The sequence below is a fragment of the Nycticebus coucang genome, chromosome 3 (genome assembly GCF_027406575.1).
Source record: "Nycticebus coucang isolate mNycCou1 chromosome 3, mNycCou1.pri, whole genome shotgun sequence".
Lineage (NCBI taxonomy): Eukaryota > Metazoa > Chordata > Mammalia > Primates > Lorisidae > Nycticebus > Nycticebus coucang.
In genome coordinates this window covers 72576792-72598311 of record NC_069782.1, presented here as the reverse complement: position 1 = coordinate 72598311, position 21520 = coordinate 72576792, and the positions used below count along the sequence as shown (strand labels likewise).

General features: G+C 53.2%; 2 protein-coding genes across 11 annotated transcripts; one reads left to right on the top strand and one right to left on the bottom strand.

Annotated features, from left to right (window-relative positions):
- Positions 1–2562: 2562 nt before the first annotated feature.
- On the top strand, positions 2563–12153 carry HOMER3 (homer scaffold protein 3). 10 transcript variants are annotated; one of them, XM_053585729.1, is made up of 12 exons: positions 3084–3222; positions 3594–3746; positions 4202–4354; positions 4912–4993; positions 5075–5231; positions 5444–5575; positions 8429–8536; positions 9423–9544; positions 10186–10342; positions 10670–10780; positions 10875–10961; positions 11957–12153. In XM_053585729.1, exons 4-12 carry the CDS (start codon positions 4980–4982, stop codon positions 12146–12148), a joined length of 1080 nt encoding a protein of 359 aa, XP_053441704.1. In that variant the 5' UTR covers positions 3084–3222; positions 3594–3746; positions 4202–4354; positions 4912–4979; the 3' UTR covers positions 12149–12153. The 10 variants fall into 10 exon arrangements, with proteins under 10 accessions (XP_053441709.1, XP_053441710.1, XP_053441711.1 ...); XM_053585730.1 differs by having other exon boundaries at positions 3081–3746; positions 4202–4278; XM_053585727.1 differs by having other exon boundaries at positions 3081–3746.
- Positions 12154–13048: 895 nt separating this feature from the next.
- DDX49 (DEAD-box helicase 49) lies at positions 13049–21432 on the bottom strand. The gene is made up of 13 exons (XM_053585724.1): positions 21086–21432; positions 19794–19917; positions 18715–18800; positions 18499–18620; positions 18104–18291; positions 17842–17982; positions 16853–16928; positions 16292–16368; positions 16056–16153; positions 14857–14931; positions 13516–13604; positions 13340–13411; positions 13049–13251 (listed from the first exon to the last, which is right to left on the bottom strand). The coding sequence occupies exons 1-13, from the start codon at positions 21198–21200 to the stop codon at positions 13063–13065; spliced, it is 1452 nt and encodes a 483-aa protein (XP_053441699.1). The 5' UTR covers positions 21201–21432; the 3' UTR covers positions 13049–13062.
- Between the last annotated feature and the right edge of the window lie 88 nt (positions 21433–21520).

Sequence of the window (21520 nt, the reverse complement as noted above, 5' to 3'; positions counted from 1 at the left end):
TCACCGAGACTGGCACTGGGAGGTTGGGCACCCAGCTTTGGGACGAGTAACTGGATGGCCCCTGCTCTGGTGGAATGGGAACCCTCCGGAGAAGAGACAGTTTAGCTTAAGCCCAAAAGTTCATTCAAATTTAACTAGGCAGAGACCAGAGCCTGACCCCTAAGAGCCATTCTACAAATGCAGCTTCCCTAGTGCTGAATGAACTATCCTGGCCCCTGCTTGGTCTCTTCTGTGTCAGGAAACTCATTCCCTTACACCATTCCTCAGACTCAAAGGAAAACTGTCACCACTAGTCTGCCACCTTGGGGTGGTAGCCTCTGCCTGTCCTACAAGAACATTCCCAGTTCCTTGGAAGAAAGTCCTCAAGGCCCAGGCAGAAGAGGGCTCTGGCTGGGGAGGGAACGGCAGCTCAGGGCAGATGTTGCTTCCCTGTCCCTTTCTGTCCCTCCAAGTCTGCAAGCATCAGCTTATTCTCCAGGTGAGAAAGCTTAGGTCTACACTGAGGAAGCCAATTCCTCAGCCTGGACTTGGCTGAGATGCCTTCAGGTCAGGGCTGCTCAAGGCCAGCCCTGTCCTCAGCACCTCTCAGAGGCCTGAGAGGGGGCGCAGGAAAGTGAGTCAGCTTTTTGTTCTCTCTCGCACTGTTGCTTTCTGCCCACACAAAGAGCAGAGTCTGCCTGGAGTCCTCACCCAGATACTTCCATAGAATAACTACAAGGACCCAGCTCTGCAATAGGCCAGGCTCTCAGCAAACTCTTAACGGCTTCCAGAAGCCTTGGCCCTGCCCGCAGTTTTCCCAGATACTTTTTGTAGAAAATTATTTTGTTGGTAATAAGGAAAAGTCACTCTTTGCACAGAACAGACGGTATTTTCTTTGTTCCCCACAGTGTTCAAGTATTTTGTGGCTTCAGGCCTGAGAGTGAAGCCAAATCCTTCCCTTGTGCAGACGCCTCATGAAGTTAAAAGCAGCTGGGGAAATCTAGTCTGTGTCTCAGTTTCCCTAGCTGGGGTGAACAGTCACTCTCATGCTGGGTTAGATCGAGGCTCTAGGATGGATGGGCCAGCTATAGAGGAGCATCCTGACCTGTTCATGTAACAAATATGTAACATAGAGTCACAGGAAGGGACTAGGACATGGGGAAGGGGAAGGCAACACCTCTTACAAGTCTGGGATAGTCAGAGAGGCTTCCCAAAGGAAGTGAGGGGGAAGTGGGGCTGGGCCTGGAAGGACAAGGTAGGATAGATGTCAGCAGAGAGGGCATTCCAGGTGGAAGGAACGGATTGGACAGGCCTGGAGGGAGGAAAACTCAGATCTTGACCTGAAAGTCTCCAGAGACAACCTGACTTGGAATTCACCTAAAGGTAATTTGAAGGTACCTATCTGCACAGATGTGTAATTTTTGTTAGGCAGAAACAGCAATCAAACAAGAGGAGGCTGGGCTCACACTTGTAATCCTAGCACTCTGGGAGGCTGAGGCAGGAGGATCACTTGAGTTCAGGAATTTGAGACCAACATGAGCAAGAGTGAAACCCTGTCAATACAAAAAATAAAAAAAAATTGCTGGGTATGGTGGCAGGTGCCTGTAGTCCCAGCTACTTGAGAAGCTGAAGTAGGAGGATCACTTGAGCCCAGGAGTTTGAGGTTGCAGTGAACTATGATTACAACACTCCACTCTAACCCTGGTGACAGAATGAGAGCCTATCTCAAAACAAAAATAAAACAGGGAAAGGAGACATGAGTGGAGATCTCAGAGAAGAAAAGGAAAAACCTTTGAGGTTATTAGAAAATGCAACCATGGCCAGGTATGGTAATCCTGGCACTCATGCCTGTAATCCTAGCACTCTGGGAGGCCAAGGCAGGTGGATTGCCTGAGTTCAAGGCTTGAGACCAGCCTGAGTCAGAGCGAGACCTTGTCTCTAAAAATGGCCAGGCATTTTGGCAGGTATCTGTAGCCCCAGCTACTTTGGAGGCTGAGGCAAGAGAATCGCTTGACTCCAAAAGTTTAAGGTTCCTGTGAGCTGTGATGCTACCGTACTCTACAGAGGGCTACAAGTAAAACTCTGTCTCAAAAATAAATAAATAAATAAATAAATAAATAAATGCACCCATGAGGCTCAGAGCTTCTGAGTTCCAAGGATCCACAGGACCTCTGCCCATGAACCCAATGGCACTGTGTGGTTTTAGAGAAGAAGCCAGAGATACAAGAGTAAAAGGATTGACACATGGGACCCTCAGGGGAGGTAGATCCCACTGAAGGATCGTCTCCTGGCAAGTATGGAAAGGGAGCGCTCCTTATGACTAGAAGTGACAAACGTAGGCCAGTGGAGCTTGATGAGCTACACCCATTTATTGGGGACTGGACACCGATATTCCTTCAGCCCTTCGATTCTGGGACTCCCAAACAACAGTAATAATAACCTTAATCCAACCGTCATTGACATTTTTACCATTTTCTTGGAAGGGGACAGAGGTGAACAGATATCCCCGCCCCAGGATCAGTGCTGGGCAAAAGAACAGACAGGCAGGCTTCCAGTTCCCTTGGGTCTCTTTCATTTCCTGGCAACACTCATTGAGCACCTCCTGTACCCAGACTCTGAGACTCCCTAGCACCCCGCACCCTAGAAGGAGCCTCGCCTCCTGTCACGGGACCGAAGTCATGACCCCAGGTAGAGGCAAAAGCGATCTGAAAGGTCATGGCTGCCCCTGAGAAGGTGAAAGGAGAGTGAGGTAACACACATCTCTATCTGTCCAAGTCGGTTTGTCTGTCCGCTTCCGGTCTCTCTACTATCTCTCCCTGTCTCTGGGTCCCTATCTCATCCCAGATGTCTGTCTCTATGTCCTTACCTTCCTGCTCTCAATCTTGGTCTTCCACACCACCCCCTGCCCCAATCCCCCTTGTCCCGATCCCAGTCCCTTCCCCAATTCTGTGTCCCTTCCCCGCGACCTCCCCCCCCAACTACAGAGGGCCGGCAGGGGGCGCAGCGGGGCGGCCTCAGCGGCCTGGGGAGGCGGGGCGGGCGGCGGCCGCGTCGGGACCGGCCGCGATGGGACCGGAGGCGGCGCGGGCGGCGGCGGCGGCGGCGCAGACAAAGGCGCGGGAGGCGCGGAGGGCGCGGGCCGGGGATCTAGGGAACGAGCGGGGCGCCCGGCTACGCCGAGTCAGCGCCGCGGGTCTGCACCCGACTCGCGCCCGGACACTCACAGGGCGCCGACCTGGCAGGGTGAGCCCGGCCGGCCGAGCCTGAGCTGGGAGCTCGGGGGCCTCCAAGTCCCAGGGCCAAGGGAGGGCGCGGAGTCCCGACGTAGGGCCTGGGGGCGGCGCAAGGGTCCCCCAAATTCTAGGGCTGAGGGTAGCGCTGGGGGCTCCAAGTACTGGAGTCGGGGTTGGGGCGGGGACTGCTCCGGAGGTTCCCAAAGTTCTGGACCCGGCGTTGGAGGAGGCTGCGAAGGGGTTACGGAGGTTGCGGACCTGGGGTGGTGAGTGGCGTGGGAGGGGTCGCGAAGTTCCGGACGAGGCACTGGAGGGGTGGCAGTGGGGTTCTTGAAGTTTAGTAATTGGGTACAACGGAGCTCCCTAGAATTCTGGACCTAGGGTGAGAGGCCGCAGCGCAGAAGGGGGGATCCCTGAAGTTACAGACCTGGGGTGGAGGAGACAGAGGAGGTGTCCCGGAAGTTCTGGACCCAGAGTCGGGGGCGTCGCGGGGATCTCGGAAGTTCCAGGGTCGGGCGCGCGTCCGAAGTTGGGGTGAGCACTGGTGTCTTCTTGATGTGGGTGAGGACTGCATCCTGAATGAGTATCAGACCCTCCCGAACTGGGGGCCTAACGGGATGGGATCTCATCCACCCGCCTGATTGGGGATCCCTGGCACCGGGTGGTGTCGGATCCCCCCCTCCGGGAACCCCGCGTCCCGCGTCCGAGGCGCATGACTAGTTGGTGAGTAACTTTCTCCAAACGCCGCAAGTCGGGGCAGGAGCGGCTGGACTGGAAGGGCCTGGGTTCCTGGGATCCCCGCGGGTCCGGACCCACCCTCAACCCAGGCCAGAGCTGCCATCCCTCCACCACGCGGGAGCTCCGATTTCAGACCCTGTGACCAGACAGACAGCAGCTGCCCAGGACAGGATGTGGGGGCACCCGCTCTGACCACAGAGGCTATTGAACTGGGGCCTCCCCTTCTCCAATCCCTACCCCGTCCCCTGCAGGTCGCCTGGATGCAGATTTGGGGAAGCAGGGGAGAGGACCCGGAAATCCCCTCCTAGCATCTTTCCTGGCTAACTGGGTTGGTGGCTAGAGGAGCCAACTGGGAGGTTGGGGAGCTCCACTCCCAGTCCTGGATCCTGCTCTGCCCCTCCATGGTGGGCACCAGGATTTTGCTATTTGGCTGTATCTTGTCTTTTCAACTGGGCTGGGGGCTCCCTGAGGTTGGGCTGTGACTCTGAGTTGTGCCTCTGCCCTAGGGTGGGAGCTAAGGAGTCCCTCTCTGGGTCTACTGGGGAACTGGTCTCTCAGTAAGCGCCTGTCAATATTCCATTTTTTGATGTAAGGCCCTACTTATTCTCAGGAGTAATAATAGGTGGATGTGGCAGAAAGTACTGAGCAGAGTTGGCCTTGGATTTTACTGCCTGGTCCCAGGATGGAAGGAGCTTCATTTCCGTCCAATAACCACGACAATGAGAATTTTCACTGGGATGTCGGGGGCCACGTGGCTTCTCTCAGAAAGCCATGTTCTGGCCAGGGTGTTGTGGAGGCTTCCCCTGGATGAAGAAAATGGGGTCTTCTTGCTTGGAGTGATCTGTACTGATTTTCTTGCCTTTTGATAGAAGTTCTATGAATGGTGAATCTGGCAACGGGTCCTGAGGTTTGACCTACTTGGCCTTCCTCAGCCTGGCCTTATATTCCCCTCTCTCTCCAGAGGCCAAACCAGCAGCTCCTGCCACCCCTCTGGCTGCCCCTTAGAGCCCACCCAGCCCAGCTTGACAAATGTCCACAGCCAGGTGAGCTCCCACCTCCCCCAGCCTGCCTCCAAGCTTCCTAGAGGGGTGGCTGGCCCCCACTGAGTGCCTTCTCGCCACTAGGGAGCAGCCTATCTTCAGCACACGAGCACACGTGTTCCAAATTGACCCAGCCACCAAGCGGAACTGGATCCCAGCGGGCAAGCATGCGCTCACTGTCTCCTATTTCTACGATGCCACCCGCAATGTCTACCGCATCATCAGCATTGGGGGTGCCAAGGTCCAGGCAGGGTCTGGGTGGGGCATAGGCACTAGGGGCCCTAGTGACAGGCCTTGCTGTGTGCCACAGGGGATGGGAATCCCGGAGCCTTCCTGGGCCTCCTAAAATGGCTTGGGGCTCTGAGACACTAAGGCAAGATGATATCTGGGGGTTTCATGTTTGTTATTATCAGTCCAATCAACCTTGAACTTTGTTTTGCAACCCCTGCCCAGGCCATCATCAATAGCACTGTCACCCCCAACATGACCTTTACCAAAACCTCCCAGAAGTTTGGGCAGTGGGCTGACAGTCGTGCCAACACCGTCTACGGCCTTGGCTTTGCCTCTGAGCAGCATTTGACACAGGTGGGCCTGGTGGAGGAGTGGAGGGGAGGACCAGGGCTGGGCCTAGTTCTTCTCTTCCATGCACTTGTTAACCCTGGGCAGGCCTCAGGGATCAGTCTCCCTGCAAAATAGGCAGGCAGAGTTGGGTAAGCCAGAATGTTCATGCCTATAATCTCAGTCCTTTGGAGGCTAAAGTGGGAGAATTGTTTGAACTCAGAAGTTCAAAGCCAGACTGAGCAGCATAGCAAGACCTCATCAGTAAAAAAAAAATTTAAAGAGGCTGGGTGCAGTGGTTCACACCTGTAATCCTAGCACTCTGGGAGACTGAGGTGAGTGGATTGCTTGAGTTTATGAGTTCGAGACAAACCTGAGGAAAAGCAAGACCGCACGTCTACTAAAAAATAGAAAAACTGAAGCAAGTGGATTGCTTGAGCCCGAGTTGGAGGTTGCTGTGAGCTATGACACCACGTCACTCTACCCAGGGTAACAGCTTGAGACTCTGTCTCAAAAAAAAAATAAATAAATAAAAGAAATTAGATGAGCTGGAAATCTTTTCAAGGTGCCCTGGTTTGAGACCTAGTTCTGTTGGCCATGTGCTTCGATTTTGGGTATACCTTGCTCCTCTTTGGGGCATCAAATGGATGCCTGGGTTGGGCTGGGCACCTCCCTACATGCACCAGAAATATATCACCCACCAACCTCTGCTGTCTCTACACTTCAGTGTTATCTTTATCCATTGTTTGTTTTATTAGTGCTTTCTGTGCCTTGCTGAGGTCATGAAGATATTCTCCTTTTTTTTTTTTGTTCTAGAGGCTTTCTAATTTAGGTTAATTAATTTCTTTTCCTTTTTCTTTTCTTTTTTTTTTGAGACAGAGCCTCAAGCTGTCACCCTGGGTAGAGTACCGTGACATCACAGCTCACAGTAACCTCAAACTCCTGGGCTCAAGCGATTCTCCTGCCTCCGCCTCCCAAGTAGCTGGGACCACAGGTGCCCACCACAATGCCTGGCTATTTTTTGGTTGCAGCCGTCATTGTTGTTTGGCAGGCCCGGGCTGGATTCGAACTCTCCAGCTCAGGTGGAGAGTTAGGCTTAGCCGCTTGAGCCACAGGCGCCGAGCCCTTTTTTTTTTTTTCTTTTTGAGACAGAGTCTCACTATGTCACCCTTGGTAGAGTGCCGGGATGTCACATCTCACAGCAATCTCAAACTCTCAAACTCTTGGGCTTAAGCGATTCTCTTGCCTCAGCCTCCCAAGTAGCTGGGACTATAGGCACCCACCACAATGCCCGGCTATTTTTTTGTTGCAGTTGTCATTGTTGATTTTAGCTGGCCGGGGCTGGGTTTGGACCATCCAGCCTCAGTGTATGTGGCCAGCGCCCTAACCACTGAGCCACGGGCACCGTGCCTCATATCAATTTCTGTGGGTGGTACAAGGTAGAGGTCCAGGTTCATTTTTTTGGTTGTTTAGCAGGCCCAAGCGGGGTTCGAACCCACCAGCCCCAGAGCACGTGGCCAGCACCCTAACTACTGCGCTCAGGTGCCCCCAGGTTCATTTTTATTTTCTCACATAGGGTTGAGTTGCTTCTGGGTCTTTTTATATATATATATATATATATATATATATAGAGTCTCACTTTGTTGCCCTCGGTAGAGTGCCGTGGCATCACACAGCTCACAGCAACCTCCAACTCCTGGGCTTAGGCAATTCTCTCGCCTCAGCCTCCCAAGTAGCTGGGACTACAGGTGCCTGCCACGACGCCTGACTATTTTTTTGTTGCAGTTTGGCTGGGGCCGGGTTTGAACCCGCCACCCTCAGTATATGGGGCCGGCACCCTACGCACTGAGCCACAGGCACCATCCCTGGGTTATTATTTTTAAAAGACCATTTTGGGGGCGGTGCCTGTGGCTCAGTGAGTAGGATGCCAGCCCCATATACAGAGGGTGGCTAGTCTCAAAATAATAATTATGTCACCCTCGGTAGAGTGCTGTGGCATCACAGCTCACAGCAACCTCAAACTCTTGAGCTTAAGCGATTCTCTTGCCTCAGCCTCCCAAGTAGCTGGGACTATAGGTGCCTGCCAGAACGCCTGCTACTTTTTGTTGCAGTTGTCATTGTTGGTTAGCTGGCCTGGGCCGGGTTCAAACCCACCAACTTCGGTGTATGTGGTTGGTGCTACGGGCACTGAGCCTAACAAAATTATTTAAAAATGGAGGAAAATAGTATCCTGTTCTAATGGGAAAACTGGTATTGCTTGTCATAGATAGGTGGTAAATGTAAACTTTTGCTACAATGAAAACAAGAACAAAGATTACTGTCTCACTGACTACATGGTTCTTAGAGCCCAAGACCTCTCTCTCTCTCTTTATAATTTGTCCTTGTTTCGTGTGTGTGTGTTTTTTTTGGCTGGGGATGGGTTTGAACCCGCCACCTCCGGCATATGGGACTGGCGCCCTACTCCTTGAGCCACAGGCACTGCCCTTGTCCTTGTTTCTCCTTTATTGTTTCTTTTGCTTTTTTGTTTCCCTACTCTTCCTTTGTTATAAAGTTATAAAAACAGATTAGCACCTACCTGAGACTCACTTTGTAAAAATAAGCCTGGTAGGAAAAGGGAATTCGTTTCTCAATGTAGCACAATGTATTTCATGCCACCTCTGTGATTTAATGCCACCTGCCAGCCTGCCATAATACCTATTCTGCTCATGGGAATATCATTTTCCAATCACACAATTCCCCTTCTTCCAGTTTGTGTGATAAGGGGATAATCACAATTCCGAAGATTCATTCCAAAGTGACAGGGCTGTCCTTGGGTGGGGGTGACCTGGTGGGGGACCTGGGGTTTGTTGACTGTTCTCCTTTCCTCCCTCCAACCTCCAGTTTGCTGAGAAATTCCAGGAAGTGAAGGAAGCAGCTAGGCTGGCACGGGAGAAATCTCAGGATGGGGGAGAGCTCACCAGTCCTGCCCTGGGGCTTGCCTCCCACCAGGTCAGCATTCTTTGCTCCCCTCATGCCCACTTGGGCACCCCTGGGACAGGTGGGCACCCAACTAATACTAGGGGATCTGGGCACCATAATTATTCCCAAGACCAAATCCTTCCAGATGACATAAAGTTAGACCCAGGGCAGTGACCATGAAGGAGGGGTATGGGAGCATGTCATGAGGGCATGGGCCTAGCCTAGGGTCAGGGAGGGTACCCAGTAGGAACCAGTGACAAAACCACAATTTAGATGGCAGAACCAAAGACTAGGAATTGAAATGCCTAGGTACAGGCAGAGCAGTGAACTGCCCCTGGGTGTTTTCCCACATTAATTTATTCAGCATCATTTACTGAGCACCTGCTGTGTGCCAAGCCCAAAGCTGTGCACAGGGGTTAAAGAGATGAAAAACCTTGAAAAAAAAAAAAAAAAAAAGAGATGAAAAAGCAAGCTGACTTCTGCCTTCAGGGCCAGTGGTCCAGGCAGCCTGGGGAGGGCATCCTCCTGGAGTTAAATGGGATATTGAAGATTGGCCCTCAGGGTAGCATTGCTATGGGGAAAGCTTTTAGATTGTTTCCTCACCCTTTACAGATGTGAGAGCCTCAGTGGGTTTAGACTAACCTGTGTCATGTTTGCTCCTGGAGGGTTAGTGAAAGCCCAGACAGGCAAGGTGGGGATGGAGCACAGAACTCTCAGCCCATGGGGAACCATGGAGTGGGTGAGGTGGAGAGGGACAGGCATGGATCCAGTGCTGGGAAGGACCTGCTGAAGTCCATGGGTCAGTTCAGAGTCCCTGAACTCAGTCACGACTCCAGCGGCACCCCAACCATGATGTTCCAACCTATCCTTGATAAGCAATTGCTTATCATGACTCCGTATTTGCCCTCATCCGCAGGTGCCTCCAAGCCCCCTTGTCAGTGCCAACGGCCCCGGCGAAGAGAAACTGTTCCGCAGCCAGAGTGCAGACGTCCCCGGCCCCACAGAGAGAGAACGCCTCAAGAAGATGCTGTCGGAAGGGTGAGGGGCGTGGCAGGGACTGGGACCACTGCAGGGCCGGACGGAGGGAAGACGAGGAGGGGGTTTCTTAGAAGCCGAGACAGGAGACAGACGGCGGGATCTGGCTTTGGACCCCTAGACCTGAGAAAAGGGAGGAGGCTAACCGGATCCTGCCGTATCTTGAGCCGGCCTCACCCCTGAGTTGATCACGCCTCCCCGGGTTGACCCCGCCCCTTCTCAGTTACTTCTAATCCTGCCTCTAATCGTGCACACTCTGCAAGCTAATGATAAATGCAAGGGACCCTTGCCCATCCCCAACCCCATGCTGCTATATCCTCATCGGCTGACATTCTCCCCTGTCCCCCATTTGGACAGTGTCTCACTGGGCTGACTCCACGTGCTTGCTTGGATCTGGTCCCGGACAAAAGACCACGCCTCTCCCGGACCACCCCATACCCTAGCTTGGCGCTATTTAGGCTCCGCCCCTAGTCCAGCCCAGGATCACCATGCCTCTTAGCCTCTTAGCCACCCTGGCCAAGTCCTCTAGCCCTGAGTCTTCCGGCCCCACCCCCAGTTTTGTCGCTCCTCCCCCTAGCCTAGCGTCGCCTCTGACCCCTCCCCCAGCCCAGTGTCGCCCCCTGTTAATTCACGCCTCTCCGCAGCTCCGTGGGAGAGGTACAGTGGGAGGCTGAGTTCTTCGCGCTGCAGGACAGCAACAATAAGCTGGCGGGCGCGCTGCGGGAGGCCAACGCCGCCGCCGCTCAGTGGAGGCAGCAGCTGGAGGCCCAGCGCGCAGAGGCTGAGCGGCTGCGGCAGCGGGTGAGGGCAGCCCTCTCTCCCTGAGAACCCTGCCTGGGCCAGGCAGCTGTGGAGCCTGAGCCTCCGAGTGTCCCGTCTGCCTTGGATTCATGGCTGTGTGACCTCAGCAGGTCACTTACCCCAGCCACAGTTTCTTGCTGTATGAAATGGGTCTGCTCCAATGTCAGCCTCAGAGGGTCATCAGACCCTAAAGTCCAAGCTGCCCAGAGGCAGGTGGTAGTGCCAAACAAAGGAGTGAGTGCTCAGTCATGGACATGGCTGAGCAGGAAGCCAATACCCCAAGGGTCCTGACTGGAGCATTAGGGGCTGAGATTCCTGTCCTCACAGGTGGCTGAACTGGAGGCTCAGGCAGTTGCAGAGGTCCCCCAGGGCAGCGAGAAGGAAGCACCCAGCCAGTCGTTGGAGCAGCTGGAGGTGCTAGTGCAGACCAAGGACCAGGTAAGCACTGAGTGTGGCCCTGGGCTTTGCCTCCCTCACCTCCTATGGGGAGAGCCAGGGTCCCAGACAGACCCTGGGACCCCTTCTTCTCTAGGAGATTCAGACCCTGAGGAATCAGACAGGTGGTCCCCGAGATGCTCCAGACACCACTGAGCGTGAGGAGACGCAACAGAAGATGCAGGTGTGTGGTGCCAGGAGGTGGGGTGACAGTGGGCAGGGTAGGACAGACCTAGGATTTGTATTCCTGGTGGCTCATGGGCAGCTCCATGCCTGAGCGTGTTTCATCTGGACATGGAGTAAAGTCAGTATCTACCTAAGGCTCTAAAGTGTAGGGCAGTGGTTCAACCTGTGGGTCTCAACCCCTTTCTAACAATGAAAGTATATCCTCCATATCAGATATTTACATTACGATTCGTAACAGTAGCAGAATTAGTTATGAAGTAGCAATGAAAACAATTTTATGGTTGGGGGTCACCACAACATGAGAAACTGTATTGAAGGGTCGCGGCATTGGGAAGGTTGAGAACCACTGATGTAGGGAAACCCAGGTCCACAGAAGGCGACACCCAGTAGGTGCTTTGTGATTAATGGTTATTAGTATGGCTTCACATCCATCCAAGAGTTCAATAAGCAACTTGAGTCCCTGCTATATTCCCATGCTTACCCCTATCAAATCCTCACATGTCCTTAGCCTGAGGTCACAAGAACCTGCATTTGAATCTAGGTCTGGCTGGCTAGGTTTTCCCTGAAGCCTTTATGTGAGAAATGTTCAGTACTTTCTGGGAACCCAATTGGAGATGTTCAAGGATCTGGTTCCCTCAAAAGGGTCCCTGAAGAGAAAAGTTAGAGATTTTCTCCCTGTTGTCTCCTGGCAGAGGGCATGTACAATGTGCAAAGGCCCCAGGGTGGGAGGAAAGTTGGGTATTCAAAGAACTACAGGTGGGCCAGGGAGGATGGTGTGCATTTTATTCCTAGTATGATGGAAGCCATGAGAGGGCTATGCGCAGAGGAAGGACAGATCTCTTGTTTCAAAATGGCCAGGAGACAGGGAGTTGTAGGCACAGAGCAGAGGTGCAGGGAGGTGGCAGGAGGTAGTTGGGGGCCTAGGCCACAGGCAAGGCTGGGGACTCCTGAGACTTATTAGGGTCCCCAACTGTGTCCACCCTCTCCCTGCAGGACCTGGAGACCCGCAACGCGGAGCTGGAACACCAGTTGCGGGTGATGGAGCGTAGCCTGGAGGAGGTGCGGGCTGAGCGGGAGCGGGCACGGGCTGAGGTGGGCAGAGCAGCGCAGCTGCTGGACGTCAGGCTTTTTGAGCTGAGCGAGCTTCGTGAGGGGTTGGCTCGACTGGCTGAAGCCACACCCTGATTCCGGCTGCCCAAGTCTGAGCAGGAGCCAGCACCCTCAGTGCTGCTTTTACATGAACAAGTCCTGCCCACAGCATAGGCTGGCCTGCAGGTGGCATAGCTGGGTCCATTTACCCTGGCAGGGACTAGAGGTCCCCACTCAGCCTGGGGCAGGCCTGGCTATTCACAGCTTGGAGGCTATTTGTGAGCTATCCATTGTGTAGAATTTCTAGATCTCTGAGATGTGTGCTGGTGCCCAAATTATATTTCTAAGTGTGGCTATGTGTGGTATGTGGACTCCCGAGTACCTGTAACCAGCCCCTTTACCTGCCTCCTCCTCTTGGGGGCACCTTGGCTGACCCTGTATCCATGTAGGATAGGGAAGCTTCTAGAACACAGCTGTATTTACTAAGCATGGGGGGGCCACCTTTGGAGAGCAGTGCAACTGCCGGGCCCAGAGAAGGGGCTTCACTAACCCAAGGTCACATGGCCAGAATGGCTAACCCAGAGGTTCAAGCTGGTGGTTTGTCTGCAAAACTTTGGACCTGCGGTGTTCTGGAGGACCTGAGAAAGAGAAGCACAGGCTGCAACCTACTCCCACCCCCACCCCTGCGCCATTCTCTGAGTCACACCGAGGAAGTCAAAAGACCCGTTTATTGAGCACCCCCTGCATGTGGCAGCCCTGGGCAATGACCCTGGGCTAAGGCTAGAGTTGAGTCTGACCTGGTCAGTGTTCCTTCCTCCTCTGCAGCCTGATTCTTGGTCAAGGTTCTAAGAAGGGGACAGCCAAGGGGTACCGGGATGAGAGGCTGAGCCCCTACTATGTGGGTGCCTACAGATTCTGCAGAGGGGTGCTGGATAGACCCCGGAGAGGACTTTCAGACTCTCAGGTCCATAGAGGAGTGCCAGACTGGGCACATGGGTGCGGTGTGGAGCTCAGGCTGGGTCCTGGGTGGGTACAGGGCCTGTACGGACCCCCGGCCGGGTGCTGGGTGGATGTCCTGTGCAGTTTGCCCTGCTGGCCTTCTGCCTCTGCAGTGTCTGTGTCACCTTCTCCTTGAAGCGCCGGTTCTTCTGCTTGATCTTGGCCAGCTCGGCTCTGCGCTTGGCCTCCAAGTCGGGGTCCTGGCTCAAGGAACAGGAAGTGGCTGAGCTGGGTGCCCACTCCTCGCCAGGAACCTGGCCACTCCTCACCTGCTGGCTCAGCCCTCACCTTCCCCTCCAGGATCAGCTGCTTCCGTTTGTTGATCTCCTTCTTTTCGTCAAAGTGGGCCGCCTCCAGTTTCTGGAGAGAAGACAGGGAAAGGTTGTTCATGAGGTCCCTCTTTTGAAGAAAACACCCTGGGCCCCAAGGACTAGCCTGGCCTCTGCCCTGCCTCTGGCACTCACAATCTCACACTCTCTCCGGACCACGTTGACCTGTGTGAGGATCTGTAGCACCTCAACTTCCTTCACCGAGAATTCCTCCAGCTTCTTCTCTATGGGGCAGCAGACCCCGGGGTTGGGATGGGGAGGAGACACAACAGGGAGAGGGAGTTCAGTCATGTAGTAAGCAACCTGTGCAGTGGGGCATGCAAGGCCATAAGGGGATCATATCAGGTAAGGGTTAGGTGTGAAAGATCGAGATTTCAGACCTAAGGCAAGGTATGGACTGCTATCTTTTGCATGTGTCTGTATGTGCATGCGTGTGTGTTAGCAACCTGTGAATTTGACCCTGAATATTTACTTCTTCGAAACAATGTCCTTTAAAGTCACAGATGTTTCTGAATTCTAGGACAGTCTGAGCAATGATTGGACATGCCCCAGTCAGTGAGTCTGTCTTTACTACACATTAAACTACTCAAAGGGTTTGTTTTTTTGAGACAAGAGTCTCACTCTATCATCCTGGGTGGAGAGTGCCATGGCATCATAGCTCTCAGCAACCTCAAACTTAGGCTCAAGTGATTTTCTTGCCTCAGCCTTCCAAGTAGCTGGGACTACAGGTGCCCACCACAATGCCTGGCTATTTTTAGAGAGGGGGGTCTAACCTTCCTCAGGCTGGTCTCCAACTCCTGAGCTGAGTTAGGCAATCCACCCACCTTGGCCTTCCAGAGAGCTAAGATTACAGGCATGAGCCATCACACCCGGCCCAACCTTAAACTCTTGAACTCAAGTGATCCTTCTTGCCTCAGCCTCCAGAGTAGCTGGGACTACAGGCACCTACCACAACACCTGGATAGTTTATAAAGAAGCTTTTTTTTTTTTTTGTAGAGATAGAGTCTCACTTTACTGCCCTCAGTAGAGTGCTGTGGCGTCACACGGCTTACAGCAACCTCCAGTTCCTAGGCCTACGTGATTCTCTTGCCTCAGCCTCCCGAGCAGCTGGGACTACAGGCGCCTGCCACAACGCCCGGCTATTTTTTTGTTGCAGTTTGGCCGGGGCTAGGTTCAAACCCGCCACCCTTGGTATATGGGGCCGGCGCCCTACTCACTGAGCCACAGGCGCCGCCCTATAAAGAAGCTTTTAACAGGCCCAGGCCTAAGTTCTGACACTGAGGCCTTTGACATCCACCAGGATGTCTTAGGGATCATCCACACATCTCAGTCTAAGAACCCCAAGTCCCCTCCTGCCTAATGTGGCTTTCAGCTGCTGACGGCCTCTGTAGGGAGTTTCTATGTCAATAACTGGGCAGAAGATGTCTAACCCAGACGCACTCACCTCTCCCCTCCACCTGACCCTGCTCTACTCACTGATCTGCTCCTCAATGGCATGCACCAGGTGGATGTCATACTGTGTCACCAGCGTGATGGCCTGTCCTTGCCGCCCTGTAGGAATGCACCACAGTTACCTGCTTTGTGTCAGGGGCCAGGATAAAGGGCCAAAAAAGGCAAGTCCTGACAGGCAGCTCAGGCTCCTCTTGATAGGTACAGGACAAAACTTTGGTGGGGAAAGGACCAGCCCAGAGCATCAGCACTCAATACCCAGCCAGACCTCTGCCTATCCCAGAGATGCTGCGGAAGCTAAGAGGCAGCTCTCCCACCAGCTTGGCCTTACCTAGAGGCTGGTTACTGGCCAATTTCCCTCTTTGACCTGGCTGCCAAGGAGCCCAGGTTATGTCAGCATTAGTCCTGCTAGGAGTAAGCCTAGATCTTTGCTCCCCATTTTTTTTTTTTTTTTTGCAGTTTTGGCTGGGGCTGGGTTTGAACCTGCCACCTCCAGCATATGGGGCTGGTGACCACTCCTTTGAGCCACAGGTACCGCCCATTTTTGTGACTGACTAGGGCTGGAAAACCACTGACACTGACAAGGTTCATGACCCTCACAGCAGCTGCCCAAATGTATTATCATTCTTGCTACCTGCCATTTGAATCCCAGGGAACAGAAGTGACCTGCCTGACAACACAGGGTGATGAAAGACGAGGTCTAACTCTTCCTCAGAGTCAGGAAAGAAGGCCAGGCCCACTCTATCCTTAGGAACCATGTCTCTCCTGGTGCCAGGTGTGACAGAATCTCATAAAAACTGTGCCTCTCCCTGGTGAGGGTAGGGATCAAATCAAAGTATGTCCTCTTGGCCCTTGGGCCAAGGCCACAGAGAGAAACCAAACTTGGTCATCAAATCTGGAGGGTCAGGTTCATATCCCCCGTGTTCTTTACCTCTTTACTGCTGGGCCCTGATTTGGAATCCTAACAGGAAAAGGGGGCTGGGACAGTATATGCCATCTTTCCAGAGAATAGCCATAACACCACTCAGCAGCACCCAGGTGTGTTTCTGGAGAAGGCAGAATACCTCCACCCTTTACTTTTGAAAGGACGATTACCTCAACATGCAAATGTTGCCTCTAGTAGCTGTCAGACGTGTGGGCTATATCCCACCTACATCCCATCATCTCACAACCAGGTCTGGGCAGTTTGGAGGGACCAGTGCCCAGGGGCCGCCCAGCCCAATCACCTGCACGAGCTGTCCGGCCGACTCTGTGGATGTAGATCTTAGGGAGTCCAGGAGTGTTGTGGTTGATGACTACCTGCACTGTGGGAATGTCTAGGCCCCTGCAGGCAGAGAACAGTCAGCTTTGGAATCCATGTTGGGAAAATGAGGCAAGGAACTTACCCAAGGATACTCAACCTGGAAGCTGGGGCTCACTGAAGCCAGCCTCCCCCACTGACCCTGCCTTTGGGGCCGCTCACCGGGAAGCCACATCTGTTGCAATCAGGATCCGGTAGATGCTGGACTTGAACTTGGCCAGGGCAGCAAAGCGTTCTTTCTGTGCCAGGTCAGGGAGAGAAATGGGAGTAGTGGGGGAACGCTTTCTGTGTGAGGCCAGGACAGACCCTGCTCTTACATGGCTCAGTAGGGGACCATGAAAAGGCCACAGAGGGTCAACTGAATGATGGTTGAAAGAGGTATGTTCAAGCTCAGTGCCTGTAGCTCAGTAGTTAGGGCACCAGCCACATACACCGGGGCTGGCGGGTTTGAACCCAGCCAGGGCCTGCTAAACAACAAGGAAAATACCAGGCCTTGTGGTGGGTGCCTGTAGTCCCAGCTACTTGGGAGGCTGAGGCAAGAGAATCACTTAAGCCCAAGAGTTTGAGGTTGCTGTGAGCTGTGACACCACAGGACTCTATCGAGGGCCATAAAGGGAGACTCTGTCAGTGACCTTTTGGGACCAAGAGGCAATAGGCCTCTTGCAAAAGCCCCAAGGCTGGGAAGTGTCCGGGGTGTGGCTGGTAGGCTGTGGGTGGACTTACCTGTTTCATCATGGAATGCAGAGCCACAGTGGGGAAGTTGAATTTGCGCAGCATCATACACAGGATCTGGCAGGTCCTGGTGAGGATATTAACCTCTCCAGCTCTGGGGTTCTAGGAAGGCATTCCTGCCCCCACCCACCCTTGCGACCCCAAGCAGGGTGGCCCTGCTCAGCTTAGAAAGGAACAGGATGTAGGGTGTCAGAGGTCCGGCTTGTTCAACGTCCTCTCTGCTGACCCCTCACCTGCCTGAACAGACAAAAGAGTAGGCCCTGGGACTGCTGCTTTGACTTCTGAACAGGTGAAATTTCATTTTCTGCCACATTTGTAGGACTGGTATTCTGCAAACTGAGCTTCTATCTCAGTAACTGATAGACAGTTACTATCACCAAAAAGGCAAGGCCTCCCAAGAAGGAGCCAATAGAGGAAAACAGAGTATAGAAATGAGCACAGAGAGAATTCTGTTGGGTCTTGACATGCCTAACAGCAACCTAACAGCCAAACTTTTCTCTTGAGTCAATACATTTGCACTGTCTTGACTTCTGCCCTGTTGTTCTGGCTCATGCTGGAATAGCCTATAGCTTATAGATGACCCCCTCAAACTGCTCAGGGAAGGAGCTGATGTGAACTGCCTCAGGGGTCTCTACACTGGTGCTGCCCACACCAGGCCTCAGGTATAACTTCCCGTGAGATGGGGCTGAAAGTCTGGGAAAGCTCAGTGACATCCCCAAAACACAGTGACTAGGCTGCTAAAACAGTTGCCTGTGGGGGTTTCCTTGCCCTTCTGTCAAGGATGAGACTGAAGGACCCCAAACACCTTCAGATGAATGAGGTGACACTGGCTCCTTGAATGAAACCTCTATAACCTCTGGTCCGAGCAGAGGCTGGGGAGTGCTGAGACTGGCTGTGTGTCTCAGACCTGTGACACTGAGCCACCTCCTGTAATGAGGGCTATGGGAGGGGAGAAGAGGGTCCTGCCCACCCATGCTCACTTGCATGTGTTAGTGAAGATGATGATGGACCAATCCTTGTGCTCATCCTGGAAATTCTGGATCAGGTGGACCAAGTAGGCATCCTTAACTTTCTCAGGCACCAGCAGGTAGCGCTGGTCCAACTGCTCAACAGTGCTTACCCTGGGGACAAGTGGATCACTGAGCCTCAGTTCTGCCTTCTGGAGGATAGCACTGCCCCCTCAACCTGTCTGGGTATGAATCCACCACCCCCACCCCGCCCCACGAGCGACTGTGAACTCACGGGGCCTGTGCCTCCCAAAAGAAAGGCTGGTTGGTGGCCAGGCCCTGCAGCTCCCTAAGCGTGTCAGTCAGTGTGGCACTGAACAGCAATGTCTGCCTGCGGGTCGGCACAGCAGCCAAAATGACTTCAAGGTCTGCGGTGAAGTCTGTGCAGCCTTGTTCCAACAGCCGGTCTGCCTCATCCATAACCTGCAGTGCCAGGGGGAGGAGGGGAGGGGGAGAGTGAGGGTGTTGGTGCTACCTGTGGTCCCAGGCCTCAGCGGCCCCCTCTTTTTGGTCCCTGAACAGTCCTTGTCACTCCTAGCACTTTACCAGGTAGTCTATGGGTCACAAGTTTCCCAAATGGATGAGATAGTGCCCCAGTTCAAGAGGTCTGAGAGGACCAGAGCAACTCACCAGGAAGCGGATCTTCTTTATGCTGAAGGTGTTAGAGCTGCGCAGGTGATCGGCTAGGCGCCCTGGTGTGGCAATGACCACGTGTGGTTTCCGTGAGAGCTCCAGAGCCTGAGCCACCATGTCTGGGGGCAGAGAGTGTGAGGTAGGACTAAGTAGGTTGTCTGAGGTTGCAAGGGCCCCATGCCAAGAGAGTCTCCCAGCTTCCTGGGCCCATACCCATGCCGCCGACGATGATACACTCTTTCAGGCCCAGAGGCTTTCCCAGCACCTGGAACTGCTCTGCAATCTGGTAGGCCAGCTCCCTGTGGGTGTAAGGGACCAGGCTGGGTCATGTTGCAGTTCCATGCCTGCCTCGCCTTCCCCTTTCCATCCCCAAGGCTCCTCCCCAATCCTCTGGCCTCCTGATTTGCTTTATCCTGTTCATGCACCTTCCACTGGCTCCCTTTGCTCTTTGGACAAAGGCTCTGATGCTAAACATTAGAAGCTAAGCCTGGAACACCCCACAGGCCCTCCACCACCAGGCCAACCTACTTCCTACCACACACTTGTTCCTTTTTCTGTTGTCTTCCTCTTAGCAATGGGGTTGACACCACCCAGTTCTCCAGAGCCCTGAACATGAGCCTCCTCTCCTCCAGGACTGGTCAGTCTCCAAATCCTCTCCTCTCTATTCCCTAGCCAGCTCTGCTCATGGCTCTCCCTGGCCTCCTGTCATTCCCTCTCCTGCTCACACATCCTCAGAATCTAACCCTCTGCCTGGCATTTGAGGCCTTTCTTGAATACCTGGCCCCCAGTATCCTTTCAGCGTCATGCCTTTCCCATGCCTCTTCATGGGTGCACTAGCAGGGTCTCTCTGCCTAGAATACCTTTCCCCAAATTTGTCCCTTTGCAAGGCCCTTTTCTTCTTTAAGGAATTCCTTAAATGAAGCCTCCCTGCAACCCTTCCCCTCAGCACTGTAAGCCACACCATCATGGCATGCTGTGCCCACCTCTCCTACTGCAGTTTATAGGACTTATCATGTCAACTTTTATGCTTGTCTGTCCAAGGATAGGAGACATATCTATTTTTTAAACTATAAAACTACTGGGAGCTCCCTTCTGACTCACTTGACCTAAATCAAGTCCTGTGCTGAGAACCTGTCCCACATATCCTCTTAATTCTACAGCACTCCTAATAGGCAGCCACGATTTTTATCCCCATTCACACATGGTGAGTGCAGCTCAGAAAGGGAAAGACACTTGCCTAAGAGAACACAAGGTTAACACACACCCAGGGGGCCTTTTGGCAGGGGGCTCACCTGGTGGGTGTCAGGACAAGGCAGAAGATACCATAGGGATCCTCAGACAGCTTCTGCAAGATGGGAAGAACAAATGCTGCTGTCTTGCCACTGCCCGTCTTGGCACAGCCTAAGCAGTCACGACCTGGGTGGAGGGCAAAGTAGCATCAACACACTAAGTGTAGACAGCTATTCCATTTGGCACAGTTTACAACAGCCTACATTTAATGAGCATCTACTGTGAGCCCAGTCCTGACCTATGAATTTTGCACTGCAGGCATACTGACCACTTTCCATTATGGTCAAATGGAAAGACAACAGACAAATCGTAAGAGGGAGAAGCCATTACTGTCTCCATTTAACAGAATGAGAAACTGAGTCTCGGAGACTTGCTCAGTACCCACACCCTATGAGTAGCAGGCTGGATTTGGATTCAAATCCATCTGAACTGAGATGCCTGCAGCTTACCACCACCTCATCCTGATTCCTTTCTGGAACATCCAACCTTGAGGAACCCAGAATTCCCTTACACGATAAGCAGCCTATGCTTCCTGTACTCCTTCATTTCAGTTTATTTAATCCCTTGGCTTGTCACATGCTAAGTTTCCTGCTGACATCTCTTTAATGGCAAAACTAGGTTGGGCCGGAAGAGTAGGGACAAGAACAGTCATAAGATCACAGAGTCATGCATATACCAGTAATTTTGACAGCCTCAGTTGTGGGGTTTTGTTGTGTTTTTTTTTTTTTTTTTTTTGAGAAAGAGTCTCAAGTTGTCCCCCTAGGTAGAATGTTGTGGCATCATAGCTCACAGCAACCTCCAACTCTTGGACTCAAGCGATCCTCTTGCCTGTTTTTGTATTTTTAGTAGAGATGGGGGGGGGGGTCTCACTTTTGCTCAGGCTAGTCTCCAACTCCTGAGCTCAGGCAATCCACCCACCTGGGCCTCCCAGAGTTCTAGGATTACAGGCGTGAGCCACCGCGCCCGGCCGTCAGTTTCTATTTGTAAGATGAAAACAGTGCCAAGCTCTGCCGAATCTTCATAGCACTATCCAATAAATTATTCATCAAACCCTCCCTGTCGTCTTGAGGGCATGAACATTTCAGAGATTACATCACTGTATGTTTACACTCGAGGAATCAGTTGTGCAGCCTAAACGCCAACATAACCCAGTCTGCCCTCAGAACCAAGGCTCCCAGCAACGCCCAAGGCTGCCCCTCGCTTAGTGGGACCGGCGTGGGCAAAGGATACAAACAGGGAAAGTGGACGAAAGGAGCGGAGACGCCTCTCGACAAAGCCTCCAAGCCACACTCACCCTCCAGTATGGCGGGGATGCAGCCGAGCTGCACAGGGGTAGGCTGCTTCAAACCCAGCTGCCGACATTGTTCCACGAGCCACGAAGACAACCCAAGCTCAGCAAAGCCGGCCATCCCAGCCACCAGCCGCGGGACACGCGTGTTTCGCGTTTCCGGCGCGCGCTGATTACGTCACGAAAATGCCTTCCTAGTTGTTGGATCAGTCTCGTGTGGCCCCACCTTGTCCTGCTTGCTTTGCCATTCCCAGCACTGACCTCATCCTCATCATGTCTCCCTGGATTCCACTGGATCTTAGGACCAAATAAAACTACAATTCCCGAGACGCCCTGCGAGGCGCACTGGTGTGTCCCCTTGTTCCCATTAAAGAGCCTCCTAATGGTTTCTTCCCCTGCCACTCATAAGGAGTAAACTACATTTCCTAGAGTGTCCCGTAG